Here is a 17945-nt window from a genome sequence, read left to right on the forward strand (position 1 = left end):
TAGAAATGTTATAATAATAATAATAATAATAAAAATTTAGGATTAAATTGAAGAAAGGAGGGAAAAGCACTAGGCCGCTCAGGTATGACCTAAATCATATACCTGATGAATATACAATAGAGGTGACAAATAGATTTAAAGAATTAGATCTGATAGACAGAGTGCCTGAGGAACTATGAATGGAGGTTCATAACATTGTACAAGAGGTAGCAGCTAAAACCATTCCCCCCCCCCCCCCCACAAAAAAAAGAAATGCAAGAAAGCAAAATGGCTGTCTGGGGAAGCTTTACAAATAGCTGAGGAAAGAAGGGAAGCGAAAGGCAAGGGAGAAAAGAAAAGATACACCCAATTGAATGCAGAATTCCAGAGAATAGGTAGAAGAGATAAGAATGCTTTCTTAAAGGAACAGTGCAAAGAAACAGAACAAAACAATAGAATAGGGAGGACCAGAGATCTCTTCAAGAAAATTGGAGATATGAAGGAAATGTTTCATGCAAAGATGGGCATGATAAAGGACCAAAATGGCAGGGACCTAACAGAGGCAGAAGAGATTAAGAAGAGGTGGCAAGGTTACACAGAGGAGCTATTCAAGAAAGAGCTTAACGTCCCTGATAACCACAGTGGGGTGGTCACTGACCTCGAGCCAGACATCCTGGAATGTGAAGTCAAATGGGCCTTAGGAAGTCTGAGCAACAACAAAGCTAGTGGAGGCGACAGTATTCCAGCTGAGCTATTCAAAGTCTTAAAAGACGATGCAGTAAAAGTGCTACACTCAATATGCCAGCAAATTTGGAAAACTCAACAGTGACCGCAGGATTGGAAGAGATTTACATTCCGATCCCAAAGAAGGGCAATGCCGACAGTATGGGAGATGGGAGTAGCAGACCATCTTATTTGTCTCTTGAGAAACCTGTATGTGGGTCAAGAAACAACAGTGAGAACTGGACATGAAACCACTGATTGGTTCAAAATTGGGAAAGGAGTTTGGCAAGGCTGTATACTGTCGCCCTGCCTATTTAACTTATATGCAGAGCACATCATAAGAAGGGCGGGGCTAGATGAATCACCAGTTGGAATTAAAATTGCTGGGAGAAATAACAACCTCAGATATGCAGATGATACCACTCTCATGGCAGAAAGTGAAGAGGAACTAAAGAGCCTCTTGATGCGGGTGAAGGAGGAGAGAGCAAAAGTGGGCTTGAAACTCAGCATTAAGAAAACTAAGATCATGGCATCCGGTCCTCTCACTTCCTGGGAAGAAATGGAGGTAGTGACAGATTTTATTTTCCTGGGCTCCAAGATCACCGCAGATGGGGACTGCAGCCAAGAAATTAAGACACTTGCTCCTTGGGAGGAAAGCTATGGCAAGTCTAGACAGCATACTAAAAAGCAGAGACATCACCCTGCCAACAAAAGAGCGTATAGTCAAGGCTATGGTTTTCCTGATTGCAATATATGGTTGTGAAAGCTGGCCCATAAGGAAGGCTGAGCGCCAAAGGATTGAGGCCTTTGAATTGTGGTGCTGGAGGAGACTCCTGCGAGTCCCTTAGACCTCAAGGCAATCAAAGTGGTCAGTCCTAGAGGAGATCAACCCTGACTGCTCTTTAGAAGGCCAGATCCTGAAGATGAAACTCAAATACTTTGGCCACCTAATGAGAAGGAAGGACTCCCTGGAGAAGAGCCTAATGCTGGGAACAATAGATGGCAAAAGAAGAAAGGGACGACAGAGGAGGAGGTGGCTAGATGGAGTCCCTGAAGCTGTTGGCGTGAGCTTGAGTGGACTCCGGGGGATGGTGGAGGACAGGAAGGCCTGGAGGAATGTTGTCCATGGGGTCACGATGGCTCAGACACGACATAGGACTAACCACAACCACAAGGTCTCTTTCCAGGTAAGGCGATGATGCTAGTTTACATAGGTCCAGGACTGGAGGGCATGGGAGAATGGGGAGGGGCCGATATCACCAGTTGGGGGAGAGCACGAGGGGTGGTCTTGGGACTTTTGCAAAGTTCAGGCTTTCAACCTGACCTAGGTTCTTGAGAGGAAAGAAAAGAGGAGAACAACCTTGTAATCTACGTTGGGTTGTTTGCAAGGAAGGTGGGTTATGATACGACGCAGTGACGATGATGGTGATGGTGGTCAGTACGGGGCTTCCGCCAAGGTAAGGAGTCCTCTACTTGCTGCTGCTGATCCTGCTCAAGCCAGGAGCTGATTCCAAACTGAATTCCCATTCCCGGGCAAATAGAGTAGGCTGCACCTACTCTAGGGTGGCTTTTGCTGCTTGTAGGGCAGGCAGTGGGAATGCCAAATGCTGCTTCACTGTCCCCCTCCTTCGATCTGGCATCAAACCACTGGGTTCATTAAATTCAGGGCTCTTCCCCTGACCCTCCTTGCTCCAAAATTGGCCTTGCTCCCAGCAACTGCTTGGCTTATCTTGCAGCTCACCGCCCTTGGGAATTCAGAAAGAATTCTGGCCCTCCCTCTTCTTCTAGTTCAGGTTCCAAGTCTGAAGTATCTACCTTGGAATCCTCAGGTTCTCAAAAGACTCAAACAGACTGAAGGCTGTTCACCATTTCAGTAAAACCGGGGACCCGAGTGAGCAGCCAGGTCAGGTATGCTGGCGAAACGGGTCCGATTCACACGTGTCGTAAAACCTCAACGACCAGACAAACGTAGCGGCTTCCTCTCTTTGCAGGGGGACTGGACATGCCTAGACTAAGCTTTGGTACTTATTTTAATTTACATTGAGAAAATACATTTTGGATACAAATAGTGGAAAGAATAATGCAAATAAAAATAGAACTAGAAGATGCACATTTACTTTTATTGATTTATATGGAAAAATGCCAGTATATTTATTTTATTACTAATGGCAGACTTTTTAGCACAAATATTCAACAGAATTCAATATTACCAAATAGGAGTCAGGGTTCTATGAGTACTCCATTGTGATAAGGTTTATTGGTTATATAAGACCAATAAACAAATTTACACAGACTTGGGGAACATTTATTCAATATTGGAGCACTTTAAAAAATAAAGATATACAACATTTACTGGAATCGCTGCACTCTGTATAAAGAAGAAAAAACAATTATACAGTAATTATTGAAAGAAAGATAATGTACATTTTTTTCATTTCTACTTTGAAAAAGATCCAATCAAACAGATATCTAAACATGTTAAGAATGCTTTCAGTTAACTTAGAGAGGTATCCCAGCAGTAAAATGAAGTGGCCAACTCAGGAAACAGATTTTGGATGCCGCAGCAGAATGAGCAAGAGATCTCACCTGGGGACATGATCACAAATATCACAAAGATACTTCCTGCACAAATCCCATTGAATTGAGAAGAACCTGCCCAAGAGAACGGCAGTGCTCTTTTCCCTGTTCACTTCAATGCGTCTAATAAAGAATCCGTTTTTGAGTCCATCGCAGTCAGGATGATTTTCAGGCTGAGTCACCAAACTATTTTAGCCCAGACTGTGAAGATAAGAGCACTTTTCCTTGGCAGGTTGTCAGTTCTCAAGGAAAAATGTTTGATTTTAAAATTAGTTATGATTTAGAAACATCACAAACAAACGAGCTTCTCAAGAAATTCAGCTCCTTGGGATAGCAATGCTCGTACCAGAAAATACAGTAGAATATAACTGAAGGAAAAAGCCTTTTCCAAAGAAGATGCTATATTTTCAATGTGTAACTTCTCGGGTGCAAACTGCATGTACGAACATCCGCAGGAGCTTCTAGCAAGTTTGCAGACAGGAAAGACTGCTTAGCAGCTTTCTTTAATTGGATTGCTTCCAAGTGGTTCTATTTCTTCCCTTCCCGGGGCCCTGCACACAGCAAGCTAAGGACATCTTCTTCCTGGGCTGGGTTTATGTTCGCCCACCCCCCCCCTGCCATGGCAACTATACCTTTACAAGCTTCCTGACAGGAAAAAACTAATTTTCAAACAAAGGTATATTCTAGGGATGGTATTAGGAGGCAGGGAGCTGGGATTCCTCAAGCAATGGCCCACTGGGACTGGAGCCCAAACTGTTTATTCGGAGCCCCAAATCTCGGGAAGGTCAGTTGCCCCAAAATCCTGGATCCATGGGCACTTACTGAAATACGGGCACTGGTGCCCTGATCATCTCTGTTGCATCTCATCCCTTGGATTAGCTAGTTTTTGAAAACCTCTCTCTCTCTCTCTCTCTCTCTCTCTCTCTCTCTCTCTCTCTCTCGTGTGTGTGTGTGTGTGTGTGTGTGTGTGTGTCTGTGTCTGTGTCTGTGTGTCTGTGTTCTTTTTCCCCTGAAAGCAAAGACCCTTTTACAAATGGGGTTTCTTTAGGAGACTGGATCCTTTAAATACACACACACACACACACTTTAGAAACACAGAAACAGAGCAAGACAGAAGGGGTCTCCCTGGCCATCTGATCTGACACCCCCCACCCCCACAGCTCCAGCCAGCTCCACTTATGACATGCCTGCCATATGCAGATCAGCATATGCAAAGCTATCCTTGCTGAGAGTAATAGGCCTTTTTTCTAGCTAAACAAGCATAGGATTGAAGCCTGCTCTAGCTTCATTCTTACGCAGCCACAAAGGGAGTTCCAGAAAGCTGCTTCCTTCCCAAGTAGTGGAAATGTGTGTACGTCTGGCGGCAGGACTCCTCAGGTTCAGCACGCCAGGCTGCCATCCCACCCCGCTGTGTAGAAAAACGGTTGCACTTCCTCCCCGGAGAATGAACCAGAGTGGAAAGTGAAGATTAAGTCATCTGAATCAGCATCAAAGAAATCCACCCAGTCCTCTTCATAATCCAGGGCCACACGGATCTTCCTGACTTTCTGCCTCAAGGTCAAGGGGGTTGGCTCAGGGGAAGTAAAAGCCGAGAGCTGACAAGGTGCGGAGAAGTCACTGTGCGTCTTCCCCACGGCCCAGATCCCCTCGTGAGGACTAAGGCCGACGTACCCCTTCCTCGGAACAGTGCTTCTTGCCACCCCAACAGCCCACACTGGCTGCCCCCACAGGTGTTCCCAGGGCCCCGTCTCCTGCACCTCCACCTCCCACCAGTGTCTTCCCGAAGTGAACCTCTGACTGCCCAGCGCGTAGAGCATGGTGTCAAATCTCCTGGGGGAGCCGGGCAGGTCCTGAGGCTCCATTTCCCATTTCACTTGCTTCTGATCCACGGACAGAACGAGTTCAGGGTGTGCCGAGTCTGCATCCAGGGTGACGCCAACTGGAGAAGAGGGACAGAATAAGCATGAAGAAGGAAACGGCATGGTGGGCATCTTCAGGGAGAGGACCCGCTTCAGCTGCTGGGAAGACATTCCCAAACTGCCGTCATGCTTGGTGTGAACCTGGTTAGGAGGTCAGGGCAGAGCAAGAAAAGGACCGGACAAAATCCACGCCTGTTGGGGGAAATGTTTGCTTGGTTGTGTGGTTCTGAAAGGGGGTGGGCCAGTTCTTCGGCTAAATGGAGCGTATAAGGAGGGGAGCAAAATCTACTGCTTAAAGACCTCCTGTCCCAACTTGACTTTCACACCAGAAATGAGTTGGATGGGAGGGAAAGAAGAGAGGCAGAGGAGCTGCAGGGCTGGGCCCTGAGTCCCAGAGAAGCTGTCCGTGGGCACTTGCTGAACTGAAGATCCAGGGACCCTCAGGGTCTCTGTTGCAAATGATCCCCCTGACTTAGCTGGGTCTGCCCACAAGGGTTTCACTTCCCACGCTGGAGGCGTTCAAGAGACAGCTGGCCAGCCACCTGAGACAGATGCTTTAACTGGGAGCCTGCACTGAAGGGCCCGTCCGAAGGGCCCTTCCAGCTCCACTATTCCATGATTCCTGCTGTTCCCACCTTGAATCTTCCCGCCTGAGGCTTTTTCTGAAATTGGATGCCCTTTTGTCCCCTGTCCCTTTTAACAAATGGGTGTGTCCGTAGGAGATGAGGAAATGCAAAGAGAGAGACTTCAAAGCATAAGGGTTTTGTTTTGGGGTGGTGGTGGTTCTGAGCTCTGGATCGTCTCAATTTCTAGTACTGCTCCTGCAGAGTTGTCTAAAAACAGCAGACATACAGGGAAGTAAGGTGGGGGAGAATGTAGTAGGTTTTATTCCCCTCCCTCTTGCACTCTGATGCATCTAAAAGGTGAAATCCCACCCTCACGGTAAAGGGAAGTCCAAAATGGAGTGTTTCATAAACATGTGTCTGTCTGGTTTGACCTAAAGTCACTACCCCTGCTCCTAGAACTACGCACAATGAGTCAAAATTCATGAATTCCAATTACAAACCAAAATGAAAACAATACGAAACATCAAATAATACTTTCAAGCATGCATGATTTTAGTTTGTCGGGTTTGTAATCACATAATGAAGATCATTTGATTGATTTTAGTCATCTGCAGCAATCTATGGTGGTAATTGCTGGATCGCTGGAGAGCTGCATGTAAGACAAACAGTGGCTTTGCTCCTGTACATCCTCGGCTAAGATTTTGCTTCACACCCGAACCCCACCCCAGCTCCCATCCATATGTTGGTCAGCATGCCAGCCTCCCGCATAATCATATCTCATCTGCATTACTATTATCCTTGCGCTGCGTTTATATCCTGCCTTTTTTTCCCTCTTGCAAGGATCCGAAGGCAGCTCACGAGATCTTCCTCCTCTCTTTTATCCTTGCAACAACCTTGTAAGTTAGATTAGTCTGTGACTGGCGCAAAGGCACAGACTGGGCTTCCTGGCTAAGGGGCGACTGCAACCCGGATCTCCCCACTCAGCCCCCAGTCCAACGCTCTAACCGCTACAGCACACAGTCTCTGCGTGCCCCATTTCATCCTCTCTTCGACAAATATTCCTGTTACTGCCAGTGTGTGGGGTGGCAGAAGAAGAGGCCCCCTTGTTTGGGGATGAAGCTCCCTGGGTAAATTTGGCCTGTCCCTGATTCAGCCTAATCTACCTCACAGGGTTGTTGTGAAGATTAAATGGAGAGGTGGAGGAGTATGTAAAGCTGCCTAGGGTTTCTCGCAGGCTAAAAAGGTGAGCTATAACTATAGTAAATAAATAAATAAAGCAATCCTTTCAAATACAATACAAATATCACTACTGAAAAATAGTATTTAAATGGTTATTTATTAATTTAAAACATCTCTATGCTGCCCAATTGTGCCACAGCACCTCTGGGCAGCTCACAACCACAAGATTGTGGTTAGGCCCCATCCTGAGTATTGTGTAAGGCTCTGGACACCACACTTCAAGAAGGTGTAGAGAAGCTGGAGGGGGGGGGGGGGGGGGGGGGGGGACCAAGATGGTCCAGGGACTGGAAACCAGCCCTCTGAGGAGAGATTGAAGGAACGGGGCATGTTCAGCCTGGAGAAGAGAAGGCAGTGGGGGAGATCTGATCGCTCTTTCCAAATACTTGGAAGACTGGCCCACAGAGAAGGGCCGGGATCTCTTCTCAATCACCCCAGAGCACAGGACGTGGAATAATGCGCTTCAGGTACAGGAAGGCAGGTTCCAGCTGGACTTCAGGAGAAACCACCGGACTGTTAGAGCAGGACAGCAATGGTCCCGGGAGGTCATGTGGTCTCCCCCACTGGAGGCATCCAACATGCAAGTCGACAGTTGCTTGCCTGGAATGCTACAATTTGGAGTGCTGCTCTGAACAGGGGGTTGGACTTGATGGCCTTCTAGGTCCTTTCCAACTCTACTGTCCTAGGGTCTGGTGAACTGGATGCTCTACTATGAAAAGCAGCATCCAGTCCCCCAGGCCCCATTACAAGCCGAAGGCCTTCTTGAAGAAAGCATCTTTGGCTGCTGGCAGGCAGCTGGGAGGGAGCAAACCTAGACTCCCCTGGGATGGAGGTCCAACCTGGGAGCAGCCATGGAAACCCCTCTCTCAGGCCATCAGGGCATGGCCCTCTGCAGGCCGCGGGCTTGGAAGATGCTCTGAAGAATAGGGTGGGATTTGTGGATGGTCTTTCAGCCTCCGCCCTGTGTCTCATGCCACCAGAACAAGGGCCTGATGTTGAGACTCGACATAAAAGTCCATCCGCCTCCCACGGCACCAAATTTCTTTCAAAGAGTTACCTTTTTCCAGGGTTGGCTCCTGAGAACCTGCAATAGAGAGGAAAGGGTGACAAAAAGTCAGACCACAGTGAAACAACATTAATAACTTGACTCCCTCACAAGGAGTGCATCTGGTAGGCAAACTTTTGACTTCCGACACTATTAAACGGGCTTGTTGCCCGCACTCCTGTATCTGTTCCCCAAGGGCCAACAGTGAAACTATTCAACACAGCGATGGGTGTATTTTAATCGTACTGTCTGCTCAGTCTGTAGATGGAAGGTCATACTATAAGGAAAACTGGACCCGGATCAAAGGAAGGAGTGAAAATTGGCAGAAGACACATTAGTCACTGAAGATATGTAGATAATGCCATCTTACTGGCAGAAAGCAGCAATGAATTAAGAAAAAACTTCTAATGAAAGTGAAAGAAGAAAATGCAACAGCCAAGACTCCAGGTGTACATTAAGAAAACAAAATCATGATTATAGAAGAATCGCACAACTTTAGGGTCAACGGTGATGTGACTGTGACTATGAAAAATTGTAGAAAGCTTGGCTCAAAGATCAATTCAAATGGATTGGAGACTGCAGCTGAGGAGGTTAGTTGAAACTGGGGGGGGGGGGGGGGCAGCAGTGAAGTGAAGGAACCCGAAAGGATCATCACGTAAAGGATGTTTCACTGGATACCATCCGCACTATTGTATTCCCAGTCACTGTGTGTGGGTGTGAAAGCTGGACAGTGGAGGAAGCGGACAGGAAGAAAATGGATGTATTTGGGACATGATGCTGCAGGAGAGTTTTGTAAATACCCTGAACTGAGACAAAGACAAATCAAGCCAGAACTTCCCCTGGAAGCAGAAATGACAAAACTGAAGCCGTTGTACTTTAGGCACATGATGAGAAAGTGAGTTTCACCCAAGACAACCATGCCAGGGAAAGTCGAAGGCAGGAGAAGAAGAGGAAGGACAACTATGCCTTGGATCAATTGCATAAAGGAAGCCAGATCCCTGGATTTATAGGAACTGAGCAGAGATAGGCATGTCTGAGGAATCAGTTTGGGGGTGGGAATCCACCGAATCCCCTGGAAGTTTGTGCTCCTGGCGGCGGCTCCCAGGCAGGACTTAAGTCCCGTGCACTGTGCAAGCAGCCCACTCCAGCCACCAGCAGCAGCTGGTGGGGAAGGTTGCCAGTTGCACAGCCCAGGCCTGCAAGCGTCCGTCGCTTTCCTCCTTGCTCAGATTGCTTTGCAGGACTGAGCCGAGCAGGAGAGAAAGTCTGTAGATGCTGGAGGGATGGATCCTGAAAGGGTTCTTTCCAACCCTCATCAACTACAGGGCATTTCGGATGGACTCGCTCATGGGGCTGCCCTATGTCAGAGATGATTGGATGGCACAGAGTAACAGCACTGCCTGGACTTGGGCACCAGGCTCAGACTGAGGGTTCTGTTCATGGTCTCCCCACCACCACCCCTCTACCGCCTTGTCATCCCTGTGAGTTCAGGAAAGGAGAGAATTTTGGACATGAGGCCGAAAACTTCCAGGCTTGTGGTTTTGGGACATCTCAACATCTATGCCAAGACTACATTTTCAGGGCAGCTCAGGATTTCATGGCTACCGTGACAACCATGACCAGGCATAGCATGGCCCAGCTTGTTCTCCTGACCCTCTCAGTGCCTTTTGATAGCAAAGGCCGTTGCATTTTTTCTGGGTGGGTGTCCTGGGGTAGGGATCAGGGCAGGGTGTTTCAGTGCTTCTCCTCCCATGGGATGTCCAGTTCCAGAAGGTGGTGTTGACAGGCTGCGTCCGTAGCTGGTGTATGGATCATATCCTGCCACTTCTGAAAAAGTGGCATTGTGTTTGGTTCATTTCTGAACCTCAGTTTATCCTGATTATCTATACAGCTTAGAGCCTGGTACCTGGGAGACTGTCTTCTATCATTCGATTATGCCAGAACTTTGCGGTCATCTTCAGAGGTTCATTATCCAAACTCAGAGGGGTGATGTCCTTCTTGATTCTGAGCATTTTCACTGAAAAGGCAGGAGAAAAACATTTTCACCAATAACTTAACAAATAGATTTAGTCATACCACCACAAAAATGTCCTATAATGCCCTTTAAATTCCACATTTTAATTAGCACTTAAATGACTAATTAATCAGAGAAGCTGCCATGGCCCAGGACACTGAATCTTCATCCTGGGAGGATTCCATGGCCTCTTCCTTGTTAAAAGTAGCTGCAGAGTTATTGGTTCAGGGGAAGGCTCAGGCTGTGGCAAGGCATAATGAGGCACCCTGGACCGGATTCTCCGGAAGGACCCCAGGGGCCAGTTCCTCTGCATCCAAAGGAGGCTGCAGACTCTGAAGACTTGGGCCAGGAGAACACTGATACCCACAGTCACTCCCAGGCTGAAAGCCCTCAAACAGGCCAGGCCCCTTTACAAGACAAACCCTCAGTTAGTATGGAGGTGGGGCCAAATAGAGGGAAGTATTTAAACTCTCATTTAAAGCTAAGCCTTGCTTTGCTCCTTGTTGGAGCAATCGGTGGTCAGCCTTGTCTGTCTTCCCACACCAGCAGCTCCTGGCACTTTCCATGGTTCTGATCTGCTCTTGTCTGGCTTCTTCATGAAACCTGGTCAATTTGGACCTCAGCACATGATCGGAGCATAGCAGAACCCTTTAACCCAGCTAGAGCACAAGGCATCAACAGAACCCTCATGAGGGCCATGGCTAGTAGGGGCATCACCTCTCCTAGCGGCTAACTACTCAACACCAACTTCCCTCCCAGTTTCCCTTTATCAACCTGAGAAAATTACCCTTGTTCAGAATGTGGTCCAAGTTGCACATATTCAGGGCTTGGTCCAGAGACTCTGTTATGCACAGGGGAAAGTGGCAAAGTTACTCAGACCATCCTGCGTGTTTCACGGACAAAAACCTCCTCTCAGCTTCCACACTTACAAAAATCTGTCATGTAGGTCAGTATTTCGATTCAGATCAGGCTGCTTACAATACTATCTGATCTCTGCTATCTGTGTCAAGGGCTCCAGGGTGGAAGGAGGCAGCTGAAGCAGGAAGAAAGGAGTTTCTCTTCATTTGGACTTGTGTACTTCAGACTCTTTGCTCACTGAGGGTTCCATATAGCCTGAAGTGCCTGATACTGCCTAATCTGGGAAGCTAAGCAGGGTCAGGCCTGGATAAAATCTGGATGGGCAACTTAAATGTTGAGAAGCACCTAGAAAGCTTTGGCTAGGAGTGGTATAGCAGCAGCAGCAGCAATAATAATAATAATAGTAGGAGTAGGAGTAAGGCTGCTAATAATAATAATAATAATAATAATAATAATAATAATAATAGGAGTAGGAGTAAGGCCAAGGGGGTGAGGGGCAGGAAAGATGCCCTTCCATCCATATGGAAGATGCCCAAGACAAATGATCAATGGCACATCAATGGCTCTCCTCCCTCAGAGTCTACATTTTCATTGTTGCCACTGCTCTTCATCCTCTTTCTCATCTCTGCTTCCTCTTCCTTCCTGAGAGCCCTTGAACCTGTAGGCATGGGCAACTGCCCAGGCCACCACTGAGGGGCAATAGCAGGTGAACACACAGGGTGCAATGCAGAAGAATAGAATCAGTCCTGGCAGGCCATTGCCAGGCGGCCTCTGCTGGGCTGTGGGCTCTTAGCAGATGTCCAGCCATGTGGACTCCAGATGCTGGCCCTGACGAGCCAGTGGAACCAGTTGCCTCAAGAAGTCATGGACTCTCCCACACTGGAGACATTCAAGGTGAAACTGGGCAGCCATCTGAGTGGGATGGTGTAACTTGGGGTCCCGCAACAGCAGGAGGTTGGACCCGATGGACTTCATGGCCCCTTCCAACTCTACTATTCTCTGATTCTCCTCCTGTCCAGTAAGAAAGAGATGAGCTACATGCATCCGTTCCCCTCCTGCAGGTGACTCCTGTACCTTGATAGTTCTTCACCGACTTTTCTAAAGCAGAACTTTTCAAGGAGGTAAATCTGAGAGTCACTTCCAGCCACGGAGAAAGGTCCATGGCGTCCTCCATTACATTCTTCTCACACCTGGAATGGAGAGTGCCCGTGTTTAAGGAACACTTGTGGAATATCATTACCCTGTGAGCTTTTAGCACTAGATGATAGCATAAGCCCAGATCTACTTCTGGACAGGTGTCCCTCGTCTGCTGCTTGAAATGCGAGACCTTCTGGCCCATTCGCTTTTGCTTCCCTTGATTTCACTGCTAATTATGGGAGGACAAGGGAGAGGGCTCCTGCTGACTATTTCTCACCCACTGAAATGAAACTAACTCCATCAGAAGTGGGGATGTATGGGAATGTCACTTCTCATCACAACTCATTCTAAAATACCCTGCTCATAATCCCCAACGTGAATTTTCTCTGAAAATCTTTCCAAATCCCTGAACACATGCTTGAGTTCTCTTTTGCAAGTTTGTGTGCTTGAAAAATGTGCAACGTTCTCCAAGTGAAGAACTTTCCTGAAATGAGTACGCTTGGAAAAATGAAATTGGGGTGGGGGGTGTTGAATACTCCAGATGTGTGCGTGTTTGTGTGTGCTGCCGCTCTGTGAGGGACAAGGAGGGGCAGGTAGAAGCACCGGGGCACTGATGCCAGTGCCAAGAAAGGGCCCATCGCTCAGTGGCCGAGTAGACACTTCACATATATAGATCCTTGTTCTGACAACAGCCTCTTCTATTAAAACCACGTGACGTGGCATGCATTGAGAAAAGGACACTGGCGACAAGCTGCCACCGCCACCAGGCTCCCTAGATATACTTCCAGCCCCAAAAGCACAGCTCACGTCAGCAGAAAGCAAGCACACTTCCTGAGCAGGCAAAGCTCTCCCCCACGGCAGCTTTCAGAGCTCCTAAAGGTATTTTTAATTTGTTCAATTCTAATCTGGTCTGCAGGAGGAGAGCAGGGCAAGGGCCCCTTACCTGCTTGAGGCATTTCTGATGTCCTGAAAGACAGAAGGAGAGAAAGGGGCATTGGCCAAACAGGCAGAACAAACCCCAGGTGCCTTGTGGGTTTGTTCCTTTACTCCTTCCTTGTCTGCAGAAATCCTTCCCATCCTGGATCACAGCATCTTTAATCCAACATTCATGGGTGGCTGAAGTGGACTAATGGTGAATTAATTATAAGGACTAGAAGCATGAGTTAAACACATTGCTGAAGGGCGAGCTCAAGGGGAAGGGGAAACAGCAACGTGTGGATCAGAAACTGGGCTGGCTGAAATGTGGGGGTTTAGTTCAAACACTTGGGGCTTTGTCATCTCCGGAACGGGGCTCTCTGTGCAGGGCTCTCTCCTGTTGGAAGAAGACCTTGGTCCCATTTGAAAAATCAAAATAACTCATTGTGGCTTCTTTTGTTGCAATGGGCTGCAGTACATGACAGCACATGCCAGGTAGGCTTTGGATATTTAAGCCCCGGCTTGTTGCATTGTCCAAACCCGTACCATGGAATATGCAAGGTTAAACAGCTCTTGCAAAACACCTGGGCTCAATTGACAGGATAAACCATAGCAAGGCTCAACTATTCAAAATGGCCCCTGCATGTGCCACAACCCACAAGGGCTAATAATAAGCCACAGGGGCTCCTTCATCAAGTGAACAGTCCCACTGCCTGAAGCTTCACCTGAAGGAATTCGCTTGCTGGCTGCAGGCACTTCTCCTCCATCTCTGAGATCAGCTGACTGAGCTGGGAAATCTCTTCGGAGAGTTTGCAGAGGCTCTCTTCCTGCCTCTTCTTCATCTCCTCCTCCAGATCGTCCAGCTGACCAAGCCAAAGCTCCCCTTTCTCCACAAAAAAGGTAATGATGCCCTCAAAGGCGGAGCGGATCTTCAGCTTCTCCTGTTCTAACTGTTCCTGGAAGAAGAATACATGGAAAGTAATGCCCAGGCAGGGCAGCAACAAGAGGGTGAGGCAGAAGCTGGCCCAGTGCTTGAAACGGCACATACACTGCTGTTTATCAGAATTCTGTAAAGGTTGTGGAAAGAGAAACAGAAACAGAACCGTGGGCACTTTATCTTTTTTCTCTATTTTAAGCACTTTCCCCATAAGAACACAAAAGCACAGGAACCTGTCTATACGGAGCTGGATCTAGCCCAGCTTTTTCCAGCACAGGCTGGCAGCAGCTCTGCAAGGCTTCAGGGAGGAGTTTCTCCAGTCCTGGCTGGAGAGGTTGTGGGCTGAACCTGGGCATCAGAGCAGGGGCTGTTCCAGAGAGCTACACCCTCCCTTGAGGTGCCCTTCCCTAAGCTATGCATTTTATATCCACGTTTGCCTAATAGTTTTACTTAATACAATTCCAGTGTGCATTCCCTTTCACAAATGCATAACTTTTTAGGCTACTTATCCCTAATTTATGCATTTTGTTTAGGCATTATAGTTATATCCCATCTTTTTCCCTCCTGGAAGGATCCCAAAGTGGCCTCAAAGCCCATATTGAGCAAAGTTCTCTCTTGTCCCCAGCTAAGAGTTCTTACCCATAGTCTTTCTGACAGGACAAATGCTTCACATCTGAAATAATGACTTTGCATGTTTGAACTGGCAGGAACCACCAGCCTCAACACACAGACGAGTCAAATGCAAAAAAAAAAAAAAAGATTCACTGATGGATGCAAATGGGAGTTTGTCAACACGAAAATGCAACATGTGAGTTGTAACTGCAGACACCTACCAGGCGTTCCTCCATTCTAAGCTCCTTCACCAACTTCTGATCCATAAGCTTCTTCCTCTCCTTCTCCAGAGACACCAGACTGGTCTTGATTTTTCTCTGCAGAAGCAGAAAAGGAGTTTGCACTGACAGAAAGTCTACTCATCTGATAGGATGCTACTATTTTCTTTTCCTCACTTCAAATCTTGGTAGGCAGGTCATGAGCAGAGTTGGCTGGAGCTGGGGTCAGACTAGATGGCTCAGGAGGCCCCTTCCGACTCGTTTTGTTTCTGTGTTTCTAAATCTTTACTCCCATGGTTTTCTCCATGCAGGAGCAGCTTCACATGTGTATGGAAGTGTGAGGAACCTGTTTTGTGTGGAAAATCCATTGGATCCCCTGGCTTTTGCTCTCCCGGACCCTGGGCCACTCTGTGGCACTCTGAGTTCCACATGCCTGCAGCTGCCCATGGCAACAGTGAGGGGGAGGAAGGCTGGCCACTGGGAGTGGTGGCCGCTGCACCTGCCTTCAGTGCCCCCATTCCACACCATGCCCCGGGAGGAAGGCTGGTCCCCAGGGCACCTGCGTACTGCTCCCTTCTTCTGCATCCTGATGGGGAAGGTTGCCAGGGACACAACTGCGGGTCCACGATCGTCCGTGGCCTTCCTCTTGGCCTGGCTCGCTTTGCAGGGCCAGGCCAAGCCAGACGGGACGTCCACAGATTCTGGATGGGTTCTAAGAGGGTTCATCCCAACCCTGAGGATGCGCATCACAGTTAAGGGCCCCTTTAGGACCCCTCCACACACAGGTGCTTCCTGCTTTTCCATGCTGGGGTCACCAGCCTCCCTAGTCACAAACTTCACAGAGCATCGCTTCTCTGAGGGGGTAGCTGTGTGTCACTTTGTGAAACCCCACAAAGGTAAGAGGTGCACACCAATGGGAGGCGACAGGCTTTGCACAACCCTTGTGTCGCGCATGAAGCCCCCACAGAAACGGTGACTCATGAGGAGACCTTGCGCTTGACACCCAGTGCCCAGGAGTCGACCCCACAACCCAACGCAGGGACGGCTGAGCCAGCTGCTGCGTCTTCCTCTGAGCCCCAGCACGTTGAGCAAATGCCTGGACCTTTATCAGAGACAGAGAGTCACGAGAAAGAGGAAAACAGCAACAGTAGAAAGCAACCAAGAAATGGGAGGAAATGCATTACCGAGGGGTATCCTTGCCTATCTCAATAGCCCCCACACACTTAACTCTGGAAATAATATTTCCCATCCATCCCAACAACACCTTACTTTGTACTCTTGAGACGCCTCATCTGCAGGAAGCACTTTGTGGCCTTGGTGATCCATGGACCTGTCACAGACCACACAGATGAGGGCTTCATCGTCCTTGCAGAAGAGTTTCAGGGGCTCCTGGTGCCTCACACACACTCTCTGGCCATCTTCTCTGTCCTCCCCCTCTGGAAGGGTCTTGACAAGCTCCACAATACTCGCCAGGTGCCTGTTTGACCTGAAGTTCCTCTTCTGGATCTGCGTCCTGCACTGAGGGCAAGAAACAGGTCCTTTGGGCTCCACACCGCACCGTGCGAGGCAGGTGTGGCAGAAATTGTGCCCACACTCTGTCATCACAGGATCTTCAAAGTAATCTCGACAGATGGGACATGTCACTTCAGCGCAGAGCCCCGAGAAAAGCCCGCTGGCTGCCATCACTGCCTCTCTCTGAAGTGTTTCACCCACAGCCTTAGTTTCGGTTTTGATTTCAGCCACTGACTGGGAGTTGCCTTTCCTGGAATTCCCTCTCTGCGCAGCAACAATCAACAGGATCATAAAAGCTGGGGTGCCTTACTTTAGCTCTTTAATATTGACATCAGTGAAAACCACCAAATTCCAAAAGAGCCAGTGTGATGACTAGGAGATCTGTAAAATGCCAAGTTTATTGTTAGCCCTTTCCAGGGCAGAACTTCCTGGAGAGCCAAGAACAGTGACATTCGATGCATATTTAGGCAGAAAAACATCTTGCAAATCCCAGCATGTGGCACCCTAAAAGCCCTTTAAATCTCTTCTCCTCCAAAGCAGGACATGCAAACACTCTAGTTGTCATGCACAAGAAAGACGCACCCAGTTGGTACTCATCCTGGTAGATTTCCCTGACCCTTAGTGCAGATCTTCTCTTTATCTTAGTCTGCCTCTGTTAAATTGTTAACAGAAGTGGCAGCTGGATTTCCAGCTTCCTCTTCTCCCTCTACAAGGTCTGATCATCTGCCCGCATGCTTTTGTTCTTCTGGAGCTGGTGTCTCTTGAGCAATAAAGACACCCCTCTCTGAAGCTACTGGAGAGACGGGAGAGCAGTACCCAGAGCTGGTCCTTGGCAAACTTTGCCCTGGGGCTGCTGTGGAAAGGGGAATCCCAGGTATCAGGGCGAAATCCTGCCTACGGAGTGTTCCTCTTTCAGAATTGTAGCCTTTCCCCAGTATCCCTCAAAGGAGGAGCTACGCAGTAAAACAACAGGTGCTTTCCTCCTCTTTGTTCTTTGTACTTTCAGAAAGGAAAGAATGATAAACGCTTCTGATGAGAAACACGCCAGCAAGTTGCGGACTGGCTACTGTCCAGACCCGAGGCAGCTTCAGGGCTCCCTCTGCTGGCCAAGGGCCGGCGGAGCAGCTCTGGGAGTTGCAGGGTTCTGTCCTCAGCCCTGGGGAACCAGCTCTTCCCCTCAGAAGCTGCCTCGGCAGCAAGCTGTCCTGTTGCTGGTGAAGCCCTTCCTGGGCTGTCAGACCCGGAACTCTGCTCCAGCGTCCTGCCTGCGTCCCTGTGTCCTCCTTGGCTGGTCCGCCTTCTTCGGTTCTCCGACCTTTGGCTCGCTCTGGACGACGCTACCCGTCTCTATGGATGTGGTCTGTGTATTGACTTCCGGCTTGATTCTGGACTGCGCATTCGACTTGTCTCGCCCTGTCCGCCTGGGTCCCGGTGCTGTTACCCTGCGAGTCAGCCGCCCTTGCCCCGGGCACCGACAGCTGCTCCCTCTGACTTCCGGGCTTCCCTCTAGATGCTCACCTGCCGCTTTTCTTATTCCCTGGCCAGAATAAGCAGATAAGCAGGCTTAAGAACTGGCCTCTGAGACAGCTGAGTTTTGCGCTCCTGACGCTGCTCAGGGAAATGCTCACAGGTGCTGCTCTGCCTTTGCATTGCAGGAAAACGCGCCTCTGCAAGTGGGGGAGGACGCAGGGGCAACA

The 17945-nt window shown here is 48.7% G+C and overlaps 1 protein-coding gene across 3 annotated transcripts; it reads right to left on the reverse strand.

Annotated features, from left to right (window-relative positions):
* Positions 1-4241: 4241 nt before the first annotated feature.
* LOC123021066 (zinc finger protein RFP-like) lies at positions 4242-16612 on the reverse strand. Of its 3 annotated transcripts, XM_044425467.1 has the most exons (9): positions 16006-16607; positions 14740-14835; positions 13695-13925; positions 12998-13020; positions 11992-12107; positions 10847-10900; positions 9952-10062; positions 8058-8084; positions 4242-5218 (listed from the first exon to the last, which is right to left on the reverse strand). In XM_044425467.1, exons 1-9 carry the CDS (start codon positions 16537-16539, stop codon positions 4659-4661), a joined length of 1752 nt encoding a protein of 583 aa, XP_044281402.1. In that variant the 5' UTR covers positions 16540-16607; the 3' UTR covers positions 4242-4658. The 3 variants fall into 3 exon arrangements, with proteins under 3 accessions (XP_044281402.1, XP_044281405.1, XP_044281404.1); XM_044425470.1 differs by lacking the exon at positions 14740-14835 and having other exon boundaries at positions 16006-16612; XM_044425469.1 differs by lacking the exon at positions 10847-10900 and having other exon boundaries at positions 16006-16608.
* Positions 16613-17945: the final 1333 nt, after the last annotated feature.

The sequence above is a fragment of the Varanus komodoensis genome, unplaced genomic scaffold, assembly GCF_004798865.1.
Source record: "Varanus komodoensis strain SLA01 unplaced genomic scaffold, ASM479886v1 scaffold155, whole genome shotgun sequence".
NCBI lineage: Eukaryota > Metazoa > Chordata > Lepidosauria > Squamata > Varanidae > Varanus > Varanus komodoensis.

Bases quoted from the DNA above. Each gene is read 5' to 3' on its own strand.
- LOC123021066 (XM_044425467.1), bottom strand. From the start codon at position 16,539: ATGATCCTGTTGATTGTTGCTGCGCAGAGAGGGAATTCCAGGAAAGGC. The intron at 10,063-10,846 runs GTAATTTTCTCA...CTGCCTTTTCAG, and splicing joins GGACCACATTCTGAACAAGG to TGAAAATGCTCAGAATCAAG. The intron at 5,219-8,057 runs GTAACTCTTTGA...CCTCTTCTCCAG, and splicing joins GGAGCCAACCCTGGAAAAAG to TTGGCGTCACCCTGGATGCA.